The sequence below is a fragment of the Triticum urartu genome, chromosome 3, assembly GCF_003073215.2.
Source record: "Triticum urartu cultivar G1812 chromosome 3, Tu2.1, whole genome shotgun sequence".
Classification (NCBI taxonomy): domain Eukaryota; kingdom Viridiplantae; phylum Streptophyta; class Magnoliopsida; order Poales; family Poaceae; genus Triticum; species Triticum urartu.
This window is the reverse complement of record NC_053024.1, coordinates 364,398,079-364,416,581: the sequence shown is the minus strand read 5'-3', so window position 1 is coordinate 364,416,581 and position 18,503 is coordinate 364,398,079. Positions and strand designations below refer to the sequence as shown.

The window sequence follows — 18,503 nt, the reverse complement described above, 5'->3', positions numbered from 1 at the left end:
GCACAACACTAGAGAGACGTTAGCACGATTGCACAATAGGCGGATACGAAACTTGTGCACAACCACCTAAGCAAAAATGCAACGACTTCTATCCCAAGTATGCTATATGTATGGTATTTCTATGATATGATCCAAGATGATCTAGTATGACAATCTTAATGTAGTATGATGCTATGGTTCTTGCTTAAAAGCTCTTTGCTTATCTTTCTATTTTGCTTAAAAGCTTGTTTGACTCATTCTCTTTTGAGCTCTTTTCTCATGCAAAACTTCATGAACCAAGATAGCAATTGCGTATGCAATGACAACTTTGTGACACAAAAGATGATACCAAGATATGTACCAAGATGATATGGTATGTATGCAATGGGAAGTATGATAACTAATGTGCACAAGTGACGTTGCCGGCAATACTCAAAGGCTAGTATCGAGGGTAAGTGACGCAAAAGGAAGGCTATGGGGGTTATCAATGCAATGGTAAGGCGTAGACAAAGATGTCGTCGAAGTTACCGTCCTTGCTTACGGTTGAGAGTGTCAAAATGATGTGATTGTTGTCGATGTCGTAGTGCACGGTCTTTAGTACGTTGGCGAAGATGTTGCTGCACTGTAGTCTAAGCTGTCGAAGTAGCGGAAGTCGTTGAAGATGCGCGAACTTTATGTCTAGGCCAGAAGTTCCAGGCAAGACGGAAGGCCCGGAAGTTCCGGGTGGGGCTGGAAGGTCCGGTGGTCGCGATTCTACAAGAACAGGAAGTGGGGATCGCGGATTTGGGCGGAAGAACTTCGGGAAAAACCCAAATCCACGGATCAAATCCAACAAAACTTCATCACACCACAAATCACAAAAAAATTGGGAGGGCTATTTTTGTGGGGATTTTCAAAACTAGAACGAATAACAAAAAAATTAGGCTAGAAAACAAAGAAGGAGGCTCCGCAATCATGATCAACGTAGCTCATGATTCCAAGATGATGTAGGGTAGAACCCTACACGGCCGATCTTTCATGAAAGGAGCGGATCCCTCGATGAACACGAAGAACACAAGGGGACAACACAAGGGAAACACGGGGAAAACACGGGAGAAAACACTCAAACCAACAAGATTCGATCACACATATGCTAAATCCTTGAAACACAAAAGGGACGATACAAGGGACGATAGAAGTGGTAACCGGTTCTTCTCCGTGAGAGGTCTTGAGGGTCTTCCCGGTAGGGGTCTTGAATCCAAGTGGATGTTCTCCGTAGAGGTACGGTCTCTCTCGGTGGAGTAGATCCACATGGATGAGCCAGGCTCTATCTCACATATGAGCTATCACAACGCTAACCCTAAAACATAGGTAGGAGAAGGGTATATATAGTCTCGGGGGAGAAAGGGTACATGGGCCTTGCCCAAAGTCACTTCACGCAGGCAGGGCCGGAAGTTTCGGGTGTGGCCGGAAGTTCCGGGTGCCGGAGGTTCTGGTCAGGGTCCGGCCTAACCAGAGAGTTGGCACGGTGGGAGCTTGGCTGGCGTACGGGGGGAGGGAGGTCTGGGCCAGGTTCCAGGCGGGTTCCGAGCTAACCAGAGAGTTGTCACGCCTGGGCTGGTCTGGGTCGTCGGAGGCCGGAGGTTCTGGGGGCCGGAAGTTCTGGGCTCTGGCCGGAAGTTCTGGGTTGAACGGAGAGTTGACGCCTGTTCCTTCTTCTTGAGCTCTCGGCTCCGTGGCTTGTGCGTTGTACCTGATCACACATAGCATTTCGGACTTAGCCAATAGCCATGTCTCACTCGAATGTAAAGGAAGCTCGAGTAGGAGTGATGTCACCTCGGATTGAATGGCACGAGCTCTTTCTCTTGTCATGGGTCCACTTGGAGCTTGGATAGTCGAGGTAGTGTCCATGGGGATGACCATAGGATGCTCCGCATCACTTGTTGTTGCTCACTATAGCGGTGGTTCGAAGAATGCCACTGGCGAGTTCGTGTTTGTTGGACACCAATGCCATTGACATCGATCAAGCCCTGTTCACTGCATTCGATTACAATGAAACAGAGGGTGGCGTGGATGATCACGGTGGTGAAGAAGAATTGTAGGACATAGATGAGGGGGCGTATGAGCAAGCGCAAGCAAAAAAAGCCATAGATCAAAGAACTACATGGTCTTGATTAAGGCTTGGAGTGCGGTGTCTCTTGGTGCTTGCACGAGTACGTCTCAAACCGCCAAGAGGTATTGGCAAAGGATCGAAGATCGATACTTCCGCATGATGGCAAAGTATCCCAATAGGACTCCATGCACCTTTCGGTCACTCCAAGGGCGTTGGGACGTGATCAAGCTGATTTGCAGCCGTTGGGCAGCTTACTTGGAACAAGTACGCAATGCACCTCTAAATGGAACCGTGGAATCCGACTATGTGAATTCGTTTTCACGTCCCAAGTTGTGCACATCATATTGCATCATATGAAATGATTTCATCATTTGACTTTGTTTAAATTGTGTAGGACAAAATTGCCCAACAAAGATACAAAGACATGAAAGTTTCGCAAGGCAAATTCTCCAAACTAGAGCATTGTCGAGACTTGCTCAAAAAGTGCGAGAAGTGGAAGTTGATTGACAAAGAATCCCCACCAAAGAGAGGTTCACTTACGGACATGGATGAAGATGAGTGAGGGAGTCCTGGATTAAGGGGTCCTCGGGCGTCCGGCCTGTGTGACATGGGCTGGACTAATGGGCTATGAAGATACAAGACAGAAGACTCTCTCCTGTGTCTAGATGGGACTCTCTTGGCGTGGATGGCAAGCCTAGCGTGCGGATATGAAAATTCCTTTCTCTATAACCGACTTTGTACAACCCTAGGCCCCTCCGGTGTCTATATAAACCAAAGGGTTTAGTCCGTAGAGGCAATCATAATCTGACAGGCTAGAATTCTAGGGTTTAGCCATTATGATCTCGTGGTAGATCAACTCTTGTAACCCCCATACTCATCAATATCAATCAAGCAGGACATAGGGTATTACCTCCATCAAGAGGGCCCGAACCTGGGTAAAACTTTGTGTCCCCTGTATCCTATTACCATCAACCTTAGACGCACAGTTCGGGACGCCCTACCCGAGATCCGCCAGTTTTGACACCGACATTGGTGCTTTCATTGAGAGTTCCACTATGTTGCCGCCAAAAGGTTCGATGGCTCCATCCATCATCTGCAACGATAGTGCCCTAGGGGAGGTCTTTCTCCCCGGCCAGATATTCCTATTCGGCGGCTTCGCACTGCGGGCCAACTCGTTTGGCCATCTGGAGCAGATCGACGGCTACGCCCCAAGTCACCCGATTAGTTTTGGAAACCTGGATTATGTTGCTGATATTCGAGGAGACTTGATCTTCCAAGGATTCACGACCCTAGCCCCCGCTCTGGCCTAAGAGCCGGAGCGCCTCACCAGGACCGAAGACGGGATTTCTAAACCCGCCGGACTATCTATGGCCACTAGGCCCAGTACGGGAGAGCCAGAGGAAGTAGTGTCTCCGGCAACCATCACAAAGCCGGACCCTTCCCCAGACACTGGCTCCGAAGTCTCGGAGTCAGCATCATGTGAGCTCGGCCGAGGAATTCCCTTCCCGCCATACTCCACGGATTCTTTTCTCCCTCAACAAACCTCGCCTTTAAGCGAGACTCTGGACTTGATGCGATCCCTTGTGATTACAGAGGAGCAATGTCCGAACTACGCCCAGCCCGAACTAGGGGCTGAGAGTGGGGAATTTTACATCCCATCCACCACCCACTTCATCGCCATAGTAGAGGACTTAACTGACATACTCGATTATGGCTCCGAAGACATCGACGGTATGGACGACGATGCCGGAGAGGAGCAAGCCGAAAACCCACCGTTTACCGGACGCTAGACGGCCACCTCTTCGTATGATGTGTACATGGTGGATACACCCAAGGAGGGTGACAGCGATAATGAGAAAAATCCAGAAGAGGATAGACCTCCCGAAATACAACAAAGACAGCAATACCGGCACGAGAGACAACAACACTCCGAATGATGCCGAAGACCAAGAAAACCCCGTCGAGCAAAACTCTAAACAAGACGATCGAGAGGATGGGAAAGTTAGCCCTGATGAATAGGCTGCAAAAGAAGACTCGGAGGACAATAATTACCTTCCACCCTCCGAGGATGAGGTGAGCCTCGGCGACGAAGACTTTATCATGCCTGAGGAACCTCTCGAGCAGGAGCGCTTTAAGCAACGGCTAATAGCCACTTCAAGGAGCATGAAAAAGAAGCAACAGGAGCTTCAAGCTGATCAAGATCTGCTCAACGATAGATGGACTGATGTCCTGGCAGCAGAAGAATACGGCCTCGAGCGCCCAACCAAAATTTACCCGAAGCGTAAACTGCTACCTCAATTCGATGACGAGGCACTTGAGCCCGTACCATCAGCGCATAATGCGGCTAATCGACCACCACGTGGCCGGGACAAAACGACAACACAGGCCGAACACCATCCCGTCCTACCTCACCGTAAAGATAGAGATAAAGCAGCTCGAGGATACACGTATGACCTATGGCAGGATCTGAAGAATAAAGTAGGTCCGACCAGATCGATCTACGAATCGTGGGGGCGTGCCCCGACGCGCGACTATGGCTATCAAGCCGAACATGGCAAGCACAATCACGTCCGGGCCAAAAACCATAGACGGAGCCCATCCGAACTACGTCACAATCTGGCCCGATATAGAGGCGCCGCACACCCCCTCTGCTTCACGGATGAAGTAATGGAACATGAATTCCCAGAAGGGTTCAAACCCGTGAATATCGAATCATATGATGGAACCATAGATCTCGTGGTATGGATTGAAGACTTTATTCTCCATATTCACATGGCCCGCGGAGATGATCTTCACGCCATCAAATACCTCCCCCTAAAACTCAAGGGACCAGCCCGGCACTGGCTGAACAGCCTGCCTGAAAACTCTTATTGGCAGCTGGGAAGACCTAGAAGACGCCTTCCGCGACAACTTCCAAGGCACAAACGTCAGACCTCCGGATGCCGATGACTTAAGTCTCATAGTCCAATAGCCCGGAGAGTCAACAAGGAAATTCTGGACTAGGTTCTTAACTAAAAAGAACCAAATCATCGACTATCTGGATATTGAAGCCCTAGTGGCCTTCAAACACAGCATCCGTGACGAATGGCTCGCCCGACACCTCGGCCAAGAAAAGCCAAACTCCATGGCGGCCCTCACGGCACTCATGACCCGCTTTTGCGCGAGCGAAGATAGCTGGCTAGCCCGTAGCAATAATAATGCAAGCAAACCTGGCATCTCATAAGCCAGAAATAGCAATGGCAAGCCTCGACGCAATAGGCACAAGCGTTGAAACAATGGCGATAATACTGATGACACGACGGTCAACGCCGGATTCAGTGGCTCCAAGTCCGGTCAGCGGAAGAAGCCATATAAAAGGAATAATCTGGGCCCTTCCAGCTTGGACCGCATACTCGATCGTCCATGTCAGATCCACGTCACCCCTGATAAACTAGCCAATCATACCCATCAGAGTTGTTGGGTCTTCAAACAGGCCGGCAAGTTAAATGCGGAAGACAAGGAGAAGGGGTCGCAAAGCGAGAATGACTATGAGGAGCCCCATCCACCGAACACATGGGGACAGAAGAAGTTTCCCCCTCGGGTCAAAACGGTGAACATGATATATGCTACCCATATCCCTAGGAGGGAGCGCAAGTGCGCGCCCAGGGACATCTATGCGATAGAGCCAGTCGCCCCAAAATTCAACCCATGGTCGTCCTGCCCGATCACCTTTGATCGCAGGGACCATCCGACCAGTATCCGTCATGGCGGTTCAGCCGCACTAGTTCTCGACCCAATAATTGATGGATTCCACCTCACAGGAGTCCTTATGGACGGTGGCAACAGCCTCAACCTACTCTATCAGGATACAGTGCACAAAATGGGCATCGATCCATCAAGGATCAAGCCCACCAAAACTACCTTTAAAGGAGTTATACTAGGTGTAGAGGCCCGTTGCTCGGGCTCAATCACATTGGAGGTCGTCTTTGGATCTCCGGACAACCTCCGAAGCGAAGAGTTAATCTTCGATATCATCCCTTTCCACAACGGCTATCACGCACTGCTCGGACGAACCGCGTTTGCTCGATTCAATGCGGTGCCGCACTATGCTTATCTCAAGCTCAAGATGCCCGGACCACGCGGTGTGAGAGGACATGACTACCTTGGATACGACCAAAAATATTGCATACATGCATATTTGTCAGGTGATTTCTAATGCAAACTATTCAATAATCTATTTATGTTATCCAGAACAAAAATACTTCACACACTTTTGTGTTTTGTCTAATTGCAGGTGTATGGGACATTTGTACAATCTACATATGAAGATAAGGGAAAAGAAGAAGTTTAGGTTCTGTTCAAAAAGTCATCTCACGTCACTTTTGGACCAAGAGAAGATAGAGTTCAAGTCTCTCACGTTCTGGATTCAGATTCGGACTGCACAGACATACCTGACTCAAAACGCCAACAACTTTTTCATACGGACTCCGAATTGGGTGATTCTTTTTTTGTTGGAAACTAGATGTCGTGATCTTTCCAACCCAATTGGACTCACCTTTAAATTTGTCCGGAGCGTTGAGTTATGGACGAAACAATCTGACGTTGCAGCAGAATCCGAGTCAAACTACAAGCCCAAAGGTGTTGCATCACCTCCACTTGGGCCCATGAGCCTTGTACGACCTAGGGTTAGTTTTAGGCTGCTTTGGGACGTCCTCCCACCTCCTTGGCTGCCACTCATTGCTCCTATATAAGTAGATCCATCTAGTAGCTTTTTCCTTGGGTTTTGTTTAGATTAAAAGTTCGCCATAGCTGCAACTTCACGTACTTCGTTTGTGTCCAACGACCAGACCAAGACATCACAGAACCCCACCTTGATCAATAAAGCTTTCATCTTATATTCGCAATATCCAGATTGCAATCTGAGTTTCTTGCTTCTTCTTCGCTTGCTCACAGGAAAAAGGCCCTCGTGGTCAGGTTAATCGTGCTCCGGCATGGTCAATAACCCCTCGGAGTTGGTTTAGCGATTGCTAAGGCGCGACGTCCTTGCACGTTCGTAGTCGGATCGTCAAAGTCGACTTCCTCTAAAATTATAGCCACCATCTCATCGAAAGACGGGACACCTTTGCCTCTATCACGGTGTCATAATAGTCAATGGAAACACGGAGCGCTCCCTCTGTACCGAGGAACACACCGCGGCCCTGGCAGTGGAAGTACAGAGCGGCCTTTTAAGGCAGAACTTTAATTCAGCAGCCAAGCTCCCGGACACTGTCAAACGAGTCTAGACCACTCCGCAGCATGACAGTCCGGCTCGTCAGGAGTTAGACTAGCAATTCGACCTCCGTCTCCGCCCAGACCAAGTGGCGGCATACATACCGCGCGTACATAACTACACACTGAAAATACCATGGGCAGAGACGGAGGCATAACCATACTGTGGTCCACAATACGGCTTGACCTTCCTGGGACACACATACTTTTACTTTTCTTTTTATCCTTTTCAGGTTTCTTTTTCACAGGCCCCTCTCGACTGCCTGACAATCGGTCCTTTCGAAGGACGGACATACCAAGGCGGCAAGTAGCACAGACGTGTGGGGGAATCTCTAGATGTTCTTTCTAATGATCATTCTACCTGTTTTCAGGACCCGTACGTAACTCCCCCTTGGTCTTGGCATGTTACATAGCCACTATTGCTTATTGCACTATTTGTACAAATACGCTTTGATGTATTAATCAAAATTATAATGGAAACAGTTTGCGGCTCAAGTTATGTGGCACTAGCTTACTACTTCATTTTACCTCGCTATTTTTATCGGTTGCATCCGCACACTTCGGCACGCCATAATTCACTAGGGGCTTTATTGTGCTCCATACTACGGCAACAAGTCCGAACACTTTTACAGTATAGTTCATCCCCCGAATTTAGCATTATATGCATCGGCTCCGAATCAGGTCTTTGGTCAATAGTTGGGTTGCCCGGCTCCTGTGCTTACTACCTTACGTTCCGCTCTATCGGCTAGGGTAGTAAAGGGAGAACTACTGCGATTGTGTCCTGGTTTACCTGGATGAGCACCTCAGTAGAGAAAGCCGAAAACTGACTGTCATGATGCGGTGTGAGCTGGTCAGCTCTTCGGAGGATAAAAATCTTTTGCGATTTTTTCCGCATTATGCGATGAATCGGCCTTCATCCGATCAGGTGTTTACAACACCCTAGTCCGGATTACATGCTAACTAGGGGTTGCGCCCACATTTTTATTGTCAAACTCCTATGGCTAAGTGAGGGTGATAAAGCCACATAGTCTGATTGTCTGGTTCGTTGCGCTAAACACCTCCTTCAAGGACCAAAATCTTGGATCAAGAGTGTTTAGATTCCATCCCGAACACCCCCATACTACCTACGTGGGGGCTGAAGCTGATGACTGGCCAACTCTCAGATTTAATAAAAACGACCGCACAGGAGGTAAAATTCCAAAATAAACAGCAAGTCTTATATTACATATCAGTCTTGTTTTCATCATACAGGGCGGGATAACATGAAGGTACTCATTCAAAGATAATGTCTTTTGAACATTGGCCCTCTACAATTCGGGATCCATTGAGGACATCATCAAAATACCGCTCCGGCGTGCTGTGCTCCTTGCCAGCGGGCGGTCCCTCGGTCGCGAGCTTGACGGCGTCCATCTTCGCCCACTGTATCTTGACACGGGCGAAGGCCATCCACGCACCTTCGATGCAGACCGACCGCTTGATGAAGTCAAGCCAGGGGCAGGCATTGACCAGCTGCTTCACGAGTCCGAAGTAGCTGCTAGGTATGACTTTGGCAGGCCATAGCCAGATTATTATAGCCTTCATGGCTAGTTCGGCCACCCTATGTAGTTCGACCAGCTGTTTTAGCTGATCGCTAAAGGGCATCGGATGTTCTGACGCAAGGTATTGCGACCAGAACAGCTTCTCCGTTGAGCTCCCCTCTTCGGCTCAGAAGAACTCCGCAGCATCGCAACACTGCGCGGTAAATCCGCAAACGCTCCTGGAGAACTCCAAATCCGGGTTAGTAAGAGATACCTCTTCTTCACGTATTTGCTCTGTATAATGAAGGCCTTACCCGCCGCGATTTTTCTGGCCTCTTGGATCTCCTGGAGGGCGCCTTGGGCTTCAACCCGGGCATCTTGTGCTCTTTGGTGGGCCTTGGCGAGTTCAGAATCTTGATCCGCAACATGGCGCTCCAAGGACTCGTATTTCTTCACGGCGTCCTGGAGCTCCTGCTGGACCTCGCCGACCCTGGCCTCATGCTTTTCATGGGCGGCTCTTTCCTTTGCCGCTCTCTCCCCGGCCTCGGCCAGCGCCTTCTTAAGGGCCTCCACCTCGGTTGCCGCCCCTAAAAACATCATGGCATTATAGTCAGCACAAATCATTCATCCCTTCCAGATATGCACAAGGTCATTGCATACCTTGATTGTCTTCTAGCTGCTTTTTTACACGGCCGAGTTCTTCCTCGGCCCGCTCCAGACTCTGCTTTAGTCTGGAGACCTCAGCAGCATGAGAGGTTGCGGCCAGCAACGACGCCTGCTCATTCACATAAAACATATTTAGTTAGTCTCCTGCGAAAATTACTTGATCCTCTGTCCAGCTTTTCTTTTCCGAACACCGGATATAGTCTCAGGGGCTACTGTCTATACTATGACATTCTTTTTATATAATTGTGTCGCTTACCTCAAAGCCTGTTAGAAGGCTTGTGCAGGCTTCGGTCAGTCCGCTCTTGGCGGACTGAACCCTCTCAACCACCGTACCCATGAGGGTATGGTGTTCCTCAACAATGGAAGCGCTTCGTAGCGCTTCCAATAGAGTATCTGGTGCCTATGGATGGACAAAGGTCACCGGTGGAATTGGCGCACCTCCTTCCTTTGAAGGAGGCTGCCTGCCGGATTCCGGAGCCGTATAGGTCTCCAGTATCGTATTTGGCTGGGGGCCGAATTGGAGATGACCCCCATCGCTAGTCTCCATGGGGATCTGCTCCCCCATGTGTCCGGCGGCCGAGGTATTATCCTCTGGTGCCACCGTGACGGCCTCCTGTGCCTCCCCCTGAGCCGGGAGTGTCCTTCGGGACAACACTTCAGCGTCTTCCACAGTCCTGGGAGAGGAGGCCGCCGGAAGGGACCCGCTGTCCATTACCTTCTGATCCAGCGAGTTTTCCGAAGATGAGGATCGCCCGAGTTCAGAACGAGCCGGCCTGCAAGTGCATGATTCAACATGTTAAAACTATAAAGTAAAGGAGCTGGATATTTGCGTGCGTCTTTGAGTACTTACGATTTGACCAGGGGCTTATCCCTGGGGCGCCACTTGGAGCTGCTGTCAATGTCCCACGCGGGGTTGTCCGTGGCGGAGGCCTTCCCCTTCTTGGACGCCTCTGCCTCCAGATGCGTGGAGGCTGCCCTTTTTCTTCCTTCCCACTCAGAGGGAGAATTGCTTTCCTCCTCTTCCTCGTCGTCGATGGCGGGAGGGGAGTGGTTGTCGGCGTCTTCGGACGTCACGTCCGAAGTGCCCTTATGGCAGAGACCACCCCTGGTCCCCTTGGCCTTCTTCTCCGGTGCTTGATAGGGCGCCGGAACCAGCATCTTCGTCAGAAGCGGGATAGCTGGTTCTTCGGGCAGTGGAGCTGGACACTGAATCCACTCTGCCTTCTTTGTCCAGCCCTGAAACAATAAATAGAGAAGTTTAGACATCTTCCTTGAGTATGCAAGTAAAGGGTACACCTTGAAATACGAAAAACTTACCGCACTAGTGGAATGGGCCAGGTCGTGCCAACGGTCCTCGGTCATCGCCGGCCACGTCTCGTTGGCCTTGAAGAGCACCTTCCAGATGTCTTCGTGCGTAGTGCTGAAGAACTGTTGCAAGGTCCGGTGCTTGGCCGGATCGAACTCCCACAAGTGGCAAGTCCAACTTTGGCACGGCAGGATCCGGCGAGCGAGCATCACCTGAATCACGTTGACAAGCTTGACGTCCTTGTCCACCATGCGCTTGTTGCCCGTCTGGAGTGCTATCAGCTCGTCCGACGAAGACCAGTCCAGGCCCTTCTCTAGCCAGGAGGTGAGCCGCATCGGGGATCCGGACTGAAATTCGGGAGCCGCAGCCCAAGTGGCGTCACGAGGCTCTGTGACATAGAACCACTGTCGTTGCCACCCCTTGAGGTCTCCACGAAGGTACCTTTGGGCCATGTGACATTGGGCAGCTTGCTCACCATGGCGCCTCCGCACTCTACATGTTGGCCATCCACCACCTTCGGCTTCACGTTGAAGACCTTCAGCCACAGTCCAAAGTGGGGAGGGATACGGAGGAAGGCCTCGCACACGACAATAAATGCCGAGATACTAAGGAAGGAGTTGGGGTCCAGATCGTGGAAATCCAGCCCGTAGTAGAACATGAGCCCGCGGACGAATGGGCGGGGAGGAAATCCCAACCCACGGATGAAGTGGGGGATGAACACGACCCTCTCGTGGGGCTATGGGGTGGGGACGATCTGTCCCTTGGCCGGAAGACGGTGGGCGATTTCCTTGGCTAGGTACCCGTCCTCCCGGAGCCTGGTGATGTCTTTCTCCTGGACGGAGGAAACCATCCACTTGCCTTGCGCTCCAAATTCGGACATGGCTGGAGTGCTTTTTTGAGGTGGAAGGGATGGAAGCTTGGGCGCTGGAGCTCGAGAATGGATGGGCAGAGAGGAAGAGGGCGTGGGTGAAAGAGGTGAATCCTTATCCCTTTATAAATGCAGTGAATATCAAGCGCCTCCCCACTCGCCTTAAAACTTGCTTATTCCCCAAGGATCGTGCAGGCGGCGCGGTTGGATTACTCACGCCCGTATTGATGAGAATCCCGCAATAAGGGGACATGATCTTTGCTTTGACAAGACGTGGCAATAAAACCGCATCTTGAAACATGGAGCGGGAGGCTAAAAACGGTTCAAAATAATGACCGGGCTATGACATGATGTCACGCTACAAAAGTTGTCAGTGGATCAGACTCATAAAATATTATACTCTCTGCGGATATATGTGGTGTTTGTTTTACAGAGCCGGACACGTTCTCTGTGTCCGAGAGCTGTTTTGGAGTATTCGGAGGAGGAACCCGCCTTGCAATGCCGAAGACAATCTGCATGCCGGACACCTCGTCATTGAAGCCTGATTCAGGGGCTACTGAGGGAGTCCTGGATTAAGGGGTCCTCGGGCGTCCGGCTTGTGTGATATGGGCCGGACTGATGGGCTATGAAGATACAAGACAGAAGACTCTCTCCCGTGTCCGGATGGGACTCTCCTTGGCGTGGATGGCAAGCCTAGCGTGCGGATATGAAGATTCCTTTCTCTGTAACCGACTTTGTACAACCCTAGGCCCCTCCGGTGTCTATATAAACCGGAGGGTTTACTCCGTAGAGACAATCATAATCTAACATGCTAGACTTAATGGGTTTAGCCATTATGATCTCGTGGTAGATCAACTCTTGTAACCCCATATTCATCAATATCAATCAAGTAGGACGTAGGATATTACCTCCATCAAGAGGGCCCGAACCTGGGTAAAACTTTGTGTCCCCTGTATCCTGTTACCATCAACCTTAGACGCACAGTTCGGGACCCCTACCCGAGATCCGCCGGTTTTGACACCGACAATGAGGATGATGATGGCCCAAGAAACTTGAACTAGCCCGATGGTGACAAGAAGACTAAGGAGAAGATGAAGAGAGAGCATGAAGCATCGAGCTTACGGGACAAGATTGATGCCATGGTGCAATCAAATGAGTTGATGTTAGCGAAGATGTTGGAGATAAAGAAAGAGTTAGCCGAGAGGAAGGCACGGGAGAAGCAAGAAAAATGACAATTGCTCAAGGACGAGGGGCTGCGTAAAGCGGCTATTAAGAAGAGAAGAGCACGTGCCGCTCAAAACAAAGCCACATTCAAGTTGCTTGCCGAAAAAATAAGATCATGACATTGAACCGCAATGACATGGACGACCTCAGCAAAGAATGACATAATATGGCAAGAAGAGATTTCTTAAAGAGGAGAATGCTTGCGTCGGCCAGTGCGTGTTACAGTAATGGAGATGTTTTCTTGAAGGAGTTTGGAACCAATGTCGCCGATGCGTTCAGTGCACCAGCCAATGATTTCAGTGCCGGAGTTGGAACAAGTGCCGGAGGTGGACTCAGTGGTTGCGATGACCTCGATGGACTCGCTGGCGCGGAGTGAAGATCGAAAGATGATGCCGGACGTGGTCATCACTTTTGCAAGACCTCCTTTTGTGTTTGTCCTATAAAACTAAGCTGTTAAAATCGATGTCAAATTTGATAATTGGGTGTTTTTGGTTTGCGGGTCGACGCGGCGGTGTCTAAGCAGACCTCGCGTGACCCATCCGTAAAACAACATATTTACTGATTTTTTTTACAAATTCGTTTTACGAGGTTGAGTTCGACCTTGCCTGTGCCGTCCGCATATACCTTTTTCTGCGAACTGCAAGCCTTTATACGGATCCGCGTTTTAGGGCGGTGTGCTAGAGTTGCTCTAACAAGACTAGCGTGAGTGGTCGGCACGCCTAGTCGAGTCCCGAATCCAAATCCGCCATTGCACAGCCGGACCAGTGCCACTCGAACCCCACATACCCTCTCTATCCCAACCCTAGCGCGGCGGCGGCGTCGATGGCGTCGATCCCGTCTGACGAGGTCTCCGAGAACGGCCACGGCAACGGAAACGGCCCATCCCCGCCGCGCGCCAAGCGCCCCCGCGCAGCGTTGATCTCGGCCGCCCAGATCCGCGACGAGTTCGCGCACCACGACCCCGCAGTTGCCCGCGTCAACAACGGCAGCTTCGGCTGCTGCCCGGCCTCCGTGCTCGAAGCGCAGGCGCGCTGGCAGCGCCTCTTCCTCGCTCAGCCCGACGCCTTCTACTTCGACGGCCTTCAGCCGGGGCTCCGCCGCTCCCGCGCAGCCGTCGCGGCCCTTGTCAACGCTGGGGACGTCTCCGAGATTTCCCTCGTCGACAACGCTACCACCGCTGCTGCAATCGTGCTGCAGCATGCCGCCTGGAGCTTTGCCGAGGGGCACTTCGCTCGTGGCGACGCTGTGCTCATGCTCCATTACGCCTACGGAGCAGTCAAGAAATCTATCCAGGCCTACGTTGCCCGCGCGGGCGCCACTGTCGTCGAGGTACCCCTCCCGTTCCCCGTCACCTCCCCTGACGCCATTATCGCGGAGTTCCATGCTGCGCTCGCTGTTGCCAAGGCCGGTGGTCGTAAGGTCCGGCTTGCTGTCATTGATCACATCACCTCCATGCCCAGTGTTCTCATTCCAGTCAAGGAGCTAGTTGCCATTTGTCGCCAAGAGGGCGTCGACAAAGTTTTTGTTGATGCTGCACACTCTGTTGGGCAAGTCCCTGTCGATGTGCGAGACATTGGGGCGGATTTCTACACTAGCAACCTCCACAAGTGGTTCTTTTGCCCCCCGGCCGTGGCTTTCTTACACACCCGCAAGGGTGGCCCGATAACCTCTCAGCTCCACCACCCTGTTGTGTCACATGAATATGGCAATGGGCTACCTATGGAGAGTGGATGGATTGGGACACGGGATTACAGTGCCCAGATCGTCGTTCCTGAAGCTATTCACTTTGTGAACCGATTTGAAGGTGGGATTGAGGGGATACGCAGCCGGAACCATGAGAAGGTGATTGAGATGGGGAGGATGCTTGCCGAAGCATGGGGGACATTTCTTGGATCACCACCAGTAATGTGTGGAAGCATGGCTATGGTAGGGATGCCTAGTTGTCTTTGCATTGAGAGTGACGATGATGCACTGAGAGTGCGGACCATGTTGAGGAAGGATTTCAAAGTTGAGGTGCCTATATACTACAATAGCAGACAGGTTAAAGTGCAAGAGATGGCAAAGGATAATAATAGTGATCCAGTGACAGGGTATGTAAGAATCTCACACCAGGTTTACAATGTCAAGGAGGAGTATGAGAGGCTGAGAGATGCTGTCAATAAGCTTGTTGCTGAGGGTTTCACCAGTGCCGAATTGAGGCCAGCTGAGAAGGTACTGTTGTCAACACTGGCATTGTTTTAAACTTTTAATCATTGTTTTTCTTCGTCTTTAGACTATAATTTCATGGACTGGTTGTTCTGGTTAGCATTACATTTTCAAGATGCAGAAACCGCCTGTAGTATTGTGCACTGTCTATAGTTGCCTGTCACAACACATTCTTCCACAGGGATATGCATCTACGCATTCACGTTTTCTAGATTATACAGTCCTTTACATCTCACCAGCGATCTGTCTTGTGCATTTATTTGACATTCTACCGAACCTCAGTTTACCTGTCTGAAATGTTGAACTTCGAAAATATTTATCTGCAAATGGCTGTATGCATAATTGAATTTAGAACCCAACATATTCTTGTGAGTTGTGATATGCTAGTATTCATAAACTAAACGGCGACAAAGAGATGATATACTACTATGGCGTCCAAAGTGTCAAATTACTATGATCTCTTTTGAGCCAAAGTAGGTATAATTATTTGTTTTTCATCTACTGAGATTAACAATACCTGCTAGGTTTCCCATATTAGGACATTCGAATTTTGATACGTCTTAGTTGATTATGTACAGTACACGCATGTTGTATCGAGAAACAAAATAACGATGACAGGGAACTTATAATAGTCATAATACAACAAGTTAACAACAACAAAGCCTTTAGTCCCAAACAATTTGGGGTAGGCTAGAGCTGAAACTCATAAGATCTCGCAACCAATTCATGGTTCTGGCACATGGATAGCTAGCTTCCACACACCCCTGTCCATGGCTAGTTCTTTGGTGATATTCCAGTCCTTCAAATCTTTCTTTACGGACTCCTCCCATGTCAAGTTAAAAATGGTTACAATCACGAGTTAAAAATGGTTTGAATTGCCTGTACAAAGATGATAATTGATTCTCGCACCACTAGATATTAGCGAGATTGGAATTGTCTCCCACTACTCAGATTGGGATTGAGAAGCAAACTACTTCTCACCTACGAAGCACCGATATGGCGACACGGATACGGCGATACGAGTACCAGGGACACGGGACATGACAATTTCTGGAAAGAGCAATACGGTGATACGATGAGTATATATAGATAATTAACAAAATGACATGTCTCCTGCTATTGTCGTAACATGTTTCCAGAAAGGATTTTTCAGATTTGGGAACACCATGCCCAGCCTCTTCACCTATGCCTTCTACTGGGCAGAAGTTAGGGTTAGTCGTGGGCTTCAACTGGGCTCGCCATGCCCGCCCGTGTCGTGGCTGTTTTGCTGGTGTATCGGTGTTTTCTTCATTTCCTTTTAAATTGAAAAAGGAGTATACTCCTGTTATATGCATATCCCGGTTGTCATGCGTACCGGTGCCATCAGGAAAGCGGAGATGACAGTTCTGGCTGTATAGGTGTTTCATACATTCTCACTATTAGCACCTTGTGTTTAAAGAGTGAACAATGTTATTCATGTTAGTTTGGTAACGTCGTGTGGATTATATTAGCTGTCTCACTGGGAACTTGTGTTCTTCATAAGAAATTGCACTTACCAAGCATTCATTTGTTTGTGTTGATTATATTACTTGTCTCACTGGGAACTTGTGTTCTTCATAAGAAATTGCACTTACCAAGCATTCATTTGTTTATGTGAAGAAGCACTGTGATCTAGTTCTTCCATAGCCACCCATGGCTCAGAAGATTGCCAGAGTTGTTGAGGATCTGAAAAGTATATGTGATGCTGGATAACCTTATTGCTTGTAGTGATATTGTTCCATTAAAATAACAACAAGGTTTGTATGTGATTTTTTTGTCTTCTGCAAATGCTGTTACATGTGCTACATGTGTCATGATTTAAAAGTTTATCTTTCATCGACTTTCAGATAATATATTCCACTGAAGTTTGGACCGTGGCATCTACCATTTTTACGGTGCTTGTACTAGCCAAAGACGCACCGTAAAAATGGTACTCCCTCCGATCCATATTAATTGTCGCTAATTTAATATAACTTCTGTACTAGATTCCAAAATTATTGTTTGCTATCTAACAAAAAGGTTTACGCCGTAGTTTAAAAGCAACTTAACATCTGGCATATTGGTTTCCTTTGAAGTCCAGAATTATTGGTGAAGAAATTAGATCATGGTACATATTGTACTCATATACTTTTGCACTTACCATGTTTTATTGAACTCACTATCCATGTCAGAAACGACTAATGGAATTATTGAACTATTGACACTGCAATTGCTGTTTGGTTGTACTCCTGTTTATTATAGATTTGACCAGAAAATTGTTAGTCTAAGGGCACAAATCCTGTCATTTCATTCCATAGTTGACATTGATTATCAATAGATGTCCCAAGTCTGAGGCAGCTAGGAATGTTTGGCGCTGTTGTCATTGCCTTTTCATGCTTGGCGATTATGCTCACAGCTGAAATTTTTGGCAAATGCCATTGGTTGTTTCGAATGATCACTGTAAATGATGAATGTTGATTTACTATTCTGATTACAAATGTACTATGATCTGATGTTTCCTGTCCATGACTGTCTGCAGCAAGAAACTCTGGCTTGATGACGTGGCATCTAGCCAGCACTCCATCCGAAGATGCTGTGGCCGATTAATTAATTGTGGATCTGTGCCAGAAGCCTGTGCTGCACTGAGATCTAGTTCTTCGGTAGCCTGCCCAATGGCATCGCCATTTGATGTAGTGTACTTCCACATACTGACAAATGTTGTATTTGAGCTTGCAATAACGTGCACTGGAATGTATGTCTTCTCCCTTCACTTGCATTTTCGAGCTGTAATGTAAGAATAATGATCTGAATGCAAGGAGACTTGCATGCTTTCTAGATTGATTGCTGATTACAGACAATGCTGGTGTCACTCTGTTTACTTAGTAGCTAATTTGTCATCATTTTTTTTAGCAACAGTAGGAGTTCAGGCTTTTCATATAAGAGAAGAGAATTGACCGTTACAAAGGAAATCTGGTTGAAGAGAATTGGCTGGTTTTCTTTTTTTTTGGACTTTCGCTGGTGGCCTTGGGCGTGAGTGCCTCGCTCCCCGTGATCCCTACGCAGGCATATTATGTGTGCAAAATAACCACGACACGTGACCCCGTCTCTCGGGGGCTCTCGCAGCCGCCCAGGCGATGGAGATCCTGGCGGCCTAGATTGCCGTTCTATCGACGGCGGCTCCGCCGGAAAAGGGGGCGCCACCTCCTGAAGATGGCCTCGTCGTGGGTGTCTTCAGCGGCCAGGAATGGAAGGTCCTTCAGGAGAGATCAAGGAGTTTAATCAAGAAAGCGAAAATCGGGGAAGATGTCTTGAGCATCCAAAGAGAAGATTGAGGGATTTGTGCCGCAAATTGGCAGGTGAGATCCCCCTGACTCACATGAGGAAGGTCCGACGGGGCCCAAT

At 49.1% G+C, this 18,503-nt stretch overlaps 1 protein-coding gene across 5 annotated transcripts; it reads left to right on the top strand.

The window, feature by feature from the left end:
- Positions 1–13,579: 13,579 nt before the first annotated feature.
- LOC125543999 (putative L-cysteine desulfhydrase 1) lies at positions 13,580–17,959 on the top strand. Of its 5 annotated transcripts, none has more exons than XR_007299225.1 (4): positions 13,580–15,110; positions 16,746–16,879; positions 16,970–17,052; positions 17,641–17,959. XR_007299225.1 is itself a non-coding variant. In XM_048707524.1 (2 exons), the coding sequence occupies exons 1-2, from the start codon at positions 13,722–13,724 to the stop codon at positions 17,656–17,658; spliced, it is 1,407 nt and encodes a 468-aa protein (XP_048563481.1). In that variant the 5' UTR covers positions 13,584–13,721; the 3' UTR covers positions 17,659–17,959. The 5 variants fall into 5 exon arrangements, 1 of the variants encoding a protein (XP_048563481.1); XR_007299223.1 differs by having other exon boundaries at positions 16,743–16,879; XR_007299224.1 differs by lacking the exon at positions 16,970–17,052.
- Positions 17,960–18,503: the final 544 nt, after the last annotated feature.